We start from the raw sequence: 6,000 nt of genomic DNA, 5'->3' as shown, positions 1-6,000 counted from the left end.
CCCCGGGCTCTCTCCCTGCCCGCACCCCGGGCTCTCTCCCCCTGCTCTCCCTGCCCGCACCCCGGGCTCTCTCCCCCTGCTCTCCCTCCCGCACCCCGGGCGCTCCGCAGCCCCAGGACGGCTCCGCCCCGGCTCCGCTCCGCCGGGCACGGTCCCCATCCCCGCCGAGCCGCCACTTGTTCCCCGCAGTTTTCCCCGTAGCCGGCGGACACCGCTGGTTTGCGGAGAGTTTTCAGGGAGCGCTGCCCGGGAGCGGTCCAGAGGCCACTGGCCATCATCGTATGGGGAAAGCCCCGCATCAACAACTGCTCTGTAATAGGTGCAATGGCATTGCATTTTACAAAGTATTCAGAATATTAAAGTCTTCTTTAGGGCGCCTGTTTTTAACATCTTTATGTTTTCAACTGTTTCTCAAGCAGTTTATAAAAGTCGGTTACATTAATGGAAATCTACACCAGAAAAAAAAAATTAAAAGCCTTTTAAATTTTTCCATTTTTTGTTACTGTGTAACGCCAAAAACCGGGAAGCCATGCTAAAGGTGAGTGTAAGCTGCTTATCAGAGGAAATGTTTATCCGTCAAACTGCTGGTCTAGATGCCTTATAAATTGTTAAGATGCTTAAAATGCAGAGACTCCTGAGCTGGGTTTCCAGCTCAGTGTGCACCTTCACACTGCACAGCTCACACGGTTCTGTGCTCTTGGTTAAGCAGAGAGAAAGATGGATGAGCATGGGTCCTAAGAAGTGGTGACTGCCCTCAAATCCACTTTAGGGTTCTTGATATGTTTTGGGATGTTGTCAGAGCCATGTAGTCTGGAACCCTAAATCTCTTTAGCTTTGTGAAGTACATCTTAATGAAAAAAATGTATTAAAACAAAGTGTACAGTCTGGCACACAGCCCAGCTATGAAAAGTAATATGCTACCTGTGGGTATTAACAAATTAATGTTTTCAAATTAACCTTTACTATTAATTACTGATATTTCAGAAGAACCAAAATGAGATCTTGCTTATTTGGCATGTTTCTTCATTGCAGTAGCACTTTGACATATCCGTCATTTAGTTAACATTTTTATTTACTGGAACTTTCCTTTCCAAGACCCAGTAATTGTAATACTTCTTGATGAGTAGGAAATCCACTGTCAGTTACTGAATGTTTGCACTTGAAAATTAAAAATAGCCAAAATAAGTTCTGTGAAAGGAAAATGCTATTAGAAACATTAAGTATATGTGGGACTTTTAGTTCACATGGGAGCAATCTGCAAAAAAGATAATATATACAAAAACCAATATTCATTTGGTATTTTCAGTTTAATGCTGAACTTTCAATTATAAATTCTAGAAATTCTAATTTATGTTAAATATGCATCTTTGAAAGGAAAAACGTTCTACACCGGAAATATATAGTTTCAATACTCAACATAGAGACAAAACATGGAAAAGGAAGTAAGGTTCTGATGTAGACGGTGAAATGAGACATTTGGAGAAGAGACAGATTTCTGTGAGTTTCCATAACAGCTCCTGATATTACTCTTACGGCTTTTGCCATATTTTTGTGCTGTATTTTTAGAAGTGCAAGTGGTTTTTTCACCAGGAGACTGAAGAATCACTGGTTTCTCAGTCCTAACTCTGAGTCTGAGGTTCTGGGCCCAGAATCACAGCTTAATTAATTGTTATAATTTAAAAAACCAATACTGTGTCATTCATCAGAGGTATTGTTACCAGATTATGTTATTAAATGTCTCCAAAAAATCATGAGAGAAAAGACAGAAACTTGGAGTGACACCACCTTCTTCCTTCTTGGTAACTACAAGTGTGAGGATGAGTGAAGTACTGCATGTTCCCATTTTATTTATTTGTGATTTCATTTGAGCTAACCAAACTGTCCCATCAGCTCCACTGATATTTCCATTTGTCATCTGCAGTAATTTCCCCATGCAGTCTCTTATGAACTCCATGTGTTTCTCTGTGAGGTTCTGACTGCCTCTCTGAATTCAGCTGACCCCACTACAACTTCCCAGATCTCGTTTCTCTCCCCAGTCCTGCTGCATTCCTGTGTCTTCCTGTGCCCATACATAAACTTTTCTGAAAACAAAAGAACTGGGGACAGGACTTTGAACCAGTAAAGGCATTAGTGCTTTAAAGAAGTGGAGTTTTCTTCCTGTGTAACATTTGCTTGAATCAAATAATCATGCTCTGGGACCTTCAGGAGATAAAATATACATGGGGAAAAGGGAAGAAAAGCAGAATTTATCATGTGAAAGAGAATGAAGTTTGATCAATTTCCATCTTCTGTGATTTGCATTCAACTTCCAGTTCCCTAACCTAGTACGAAAGGAGGCAAAAGCAAATGTGTCTATTCTCTCTTTTCAGTTTCAGTTTCAGAGTTTTTTCTGGGGAAAAAGTTCCAATGGCAAAATATTGGGAAATGCACTAGAAAGCTAAAAGAATAGTACAGGAAGAAGACAGTAGATTATTTCAATATTTTGTTCTGAAAAGTCAGTGTGTGAGAAGGTGAAATAAGCATTGAGTGTGAAAAATGCCTACCACGTGCTTGGGTGAAACCTGTGCCAGTTAAAAGTCGTGGCTTTCATTATTGGTAGTTGCATTCTTCATAAAGCATTTTAATTCTAGTTTCAAGACATAACCTGTTTGTTAATTTGACACAGGTCAGTGGTGTCCATCCAGAATGCAGATTTCAGCTGGAGATTCACAAGGAGGAAACAAGGTGCATGGAACTTCTGAAGAATGCAAAGCCAGTGGACTACAAAGGTAAGAAAATTAAAGCTGTAGCGTAGAGATAACTGGAGTACTGAGGATTTTCTCCCTTTACCCTCTTCACTGCTGTGATTGCAGCTTCCTTAGAGCTGTGCTTGGGATTTTATGGGGTTTAGAATCGATGGGGCTTTGCATTAAAGGTACAGCTGCAGCAAACATGTGGTGAGAGGTGTGCAGGTGCAGAGAATGCTCTGGGATACCAAGGGATCAAACACATTCCACATACTGAAGTGTTGCTATTTCCTGATGGCAGAAGAGCCACAGGCTGGTGATGACAGGACCAGCAGAAAGAATAAATCTCAGGGAGAGCTGAAAGCCTTGGATCCAAGCATCTCTCTCTAGCTGTGGTTGAAAGTACTCGTGGCTGGAAGGATCTCTGGGTTTCCCAGCTGGACAGAAATATGGATTCAGACTCAGAGGACCACGGGGTGGTGCAAAGGGAAAACTGGAAAGTCGTGTTACACCTCAGCTCTCTCTGTTACTTCATTCTTTGCACTGTATTTAATTTCATTTTCTTTATGCATAGAAAGATGAATATATAGGTTGTGATACAGCAATCTATAGTTCAATGGAAGGAAGAAGGATAGTATATGTTTTATTAGGTTTTAGGGTTTTGGGGGTTGTTTGGTTTGGGGTTTTTGTGGGGTGTTTTGGTGTTTTTATTGTATTTTATTAGATTTCCATGCTGCATTTTCGTGTGAGTAGAACAGAAGGTTATAGAAAAATTACATTTTTCTTGTAAGTTGAAACTGCTGGTAAAGGCATTTGTTCAGCAAGGGCAATACAAAGGCAACAGATTAATTCAGCTTGGCAATGTGTAGTTTGTTTGGGCTTTTTGTGTCCAATCAGTTTTGAATGCACTCTGAAGATGATTATGAGACCTCAGAGACCTGCCATCTGCAGTGTCCTTTGAGCATTAACATGACTCTCAAGTCACGATGCTTTTTCCACCTCTTCTCAACTTAAATATGTAACTCTCTTGGTGCATATTCTAATACTAATTTGTATAAAAAATAATTCAAAATATCATCAACATTTTGTATTTTATTATAATTTATTTTTTATTAATCCAGACCAGTAATTTTAAAAAAATGCAAACTCTTACTGGAATAATTAATCTAGATTTATGGGTTTTATTTATATATAAAGTGCTGAAGAGAGGTGGCTGCTACATAAATAATACTAGTGCAGAGTGAGATGGAGAAATAATTAGTTACCCAGCTTAATGAATTAAATCATGAACCAACAAATTCACTGTTAGCTGTTATATGGCTTAGAAAGTCAAGCTTTCCCCAAGATACCCTTTTGTGATGCAGATGCTGGACTGCTCCAAGGGTATCTTTGTGATGCACACCAGTTTTATTTTGGGTTCCCTAGGGGAAGAAAGAAGTTTGCTGTTGGTATTTTCTTCCCAGTCTCCTTTCACTGGGAGAGGGATGCCTCCTGAAGGTGAACTGCTGTGAAAGAGAACTCATGTCTTGGGAGGACACAGCGTGTCTGATGGTGTTGATTCAACCCTGCAGACAGTGACCAAACAGCAGTGGAAGGATTTATAAATTTTATTGAATGCCTGTCAGAAACTAAAGGAATATTGCGTTTTTTTTGAGATTGGAATAAAGCCCCTGTGGTGATGAACCTTTAAAACTGCATTTTAATGTTACAGGAGAATTTGGTCTGTGCTTCATGTTATCGATACCTTTACCAAGAACCTTCAGGGAGTAGCCTATATTAAATATATGCAGTTGCATTTACAAAAATAGACATTCTCTGTTTGTCCTTATTTCTCTAATAAACCCTTTGTAATCATACAAAGGAGTAAGGACTGTTTTGAACAGTAATTCTCTTGACTGCTGATAAAGAAGAATTACTGATGAAAATTGGCAAGTCATAGCACCACACGTAACTTGTAGTACATTTGAAACACAATTATTTACTATACATTCACAAATGCTATTCCACCTTTTCCTGAATGGGAAAGATTACACAGCCCTTGTCATGCTTTCCTGGCTTTAATATGTGCTACCTGACTTACAAAAGCTGTTACTGGAATCTTGTGAAGGTACTGTCTTGAATTTCAGAAATAAAGGTTCCCAGAGATTTTACTGAAGGCTTGGACCTCCATTATCAAAATCAGTGGGAATATTTTCTTTAATTTATTGAGCACTTAGGAAGCCTTCACGCCTCTGTGTCACATTCTCCAGAATTTGGCTGGCATGCACAGCTACTGAATTTTAGAGGATCCAAATTGTATGGGACAGGTAATTTCTCCTTTTACCTAGAAGCCAAATAAATATTAAATACTTTATCTAATCTTTTCAGCTCCAAGCTGGGAGAAATAAAGGAAGTATTTAAAAGCAATTGAGGTTGGGTTTTTTTTTGACACAACGAAGTGATTTTATCATCTTCTTACCTGAGGTGCCTCAAGACACAGGATGGAGAATTTAGCTCAGTAATTTTTGTAGCGCACCTAAAATCTCTGACTATGAAGGACTCGCTTACTTCATGGCTTGATAAAGCAGTAGCGTGTTTTGCAAAGGAACTCTGTGTAAACACTATGTAAGTATCCTCTGAACAGTGCTAAGGATACACTAAAACCACTGGACCCTGTTGGTCTAAATTCTGCTCATTTGCCAGTGTCAAACTGGGAGACACCCGAACCTCTTGCTTTGCACCCTTTGGGGGATTTTCAGGCATTAGCACACACTTTCCCATTAGTGGACAGCATTACACTCCATTTAGGGAAGAAGTCACTCTCCAAAGACCTGTGGCAGTGCTTTCCTCTCTGGAGTGCTCTTTAGAACATTTGGTTGTTTATTTTATGAAGACTGCATTAGCTTCTATGTACATTTGGTTCTTCTTTCCTCCCATAATTTGGCCCCTGAGGTATGGATGCACCCTAGCTCAGAGCCTAGGAGAGGTTGTTTTTTCTTGGTGCACATTTTATTTTTGAAGGGCAGATGAATTGCATTCTAACTGGCTCATAATAGCTACAGATTTTGAGGTTTGTATGGAAAAAATTATTTGTTTTATACTTGCCTCCCATGGCTTGTCCTCTTACAAACAAATAGAAAGTTTCTAAGAAAACTGATTGAAAACACATAAAAATTGTCCTGCTGCAAATTTGTGCCTTTATTCAGCATTGAGAATTTTTCTTTATAAAGTAAATGGCTCATTTCTCTTCACCKYTAAGTRAAAAATGAAATCTTATGGTCAAAAGTGTTAAAAC

The 6,000-nt window shown here is 39.4% G+C and overlaps 1 protein-coding gene across 1 annotated transcript in view; it reads left to right on the top strand.

Annotated features, from left to right (window-relative positions):
- The first annotated feature begins 324 nt into the window (after positions 1 to 324).
- VIPR2 (vasoactive intestinal peptide receptor 2) overlaps positions 325 to 6,000 on the top strand; it is a 42,418-nt gene continuing 36,742 nt past the window's right edge. Inside the window, exons 1-2 of the mRNA XM_057381519.1 lie at positions 325 to 344; positions 2,617 to 2,768. Of these exons, the coding sequence (XP_057237502.1) occupies positions 325 to 344; positions 2,617 to 2,768 (172 nt within the window). The remainder of the gene's footprint in view (positions 345 to 2,616; positions 2,769 to 6,000) is intronic.

The sequence above is a fragment of the Malurus melanocephalus genome, unplaced genomic scaffold (genome assembly GCF_030028575.1).
Source record: "Malurus melanocephalus ecotype Western Australia unplaced genomic scaffold, MMel_1.1 scaffold_513, whole genome shotgun sequence".
NCBI classification, from domain to species: domain Eukaryota; kingdom Metazoa; phylum Chordata; class Aves; order Passeriformes; family Maluridae; genus Malurus; species Malurus melanocephalus.
Note: the sequence above shows the minus strand (reverse complement) of the source record. Positions and strands in the feature narration are given on the sequence as shown.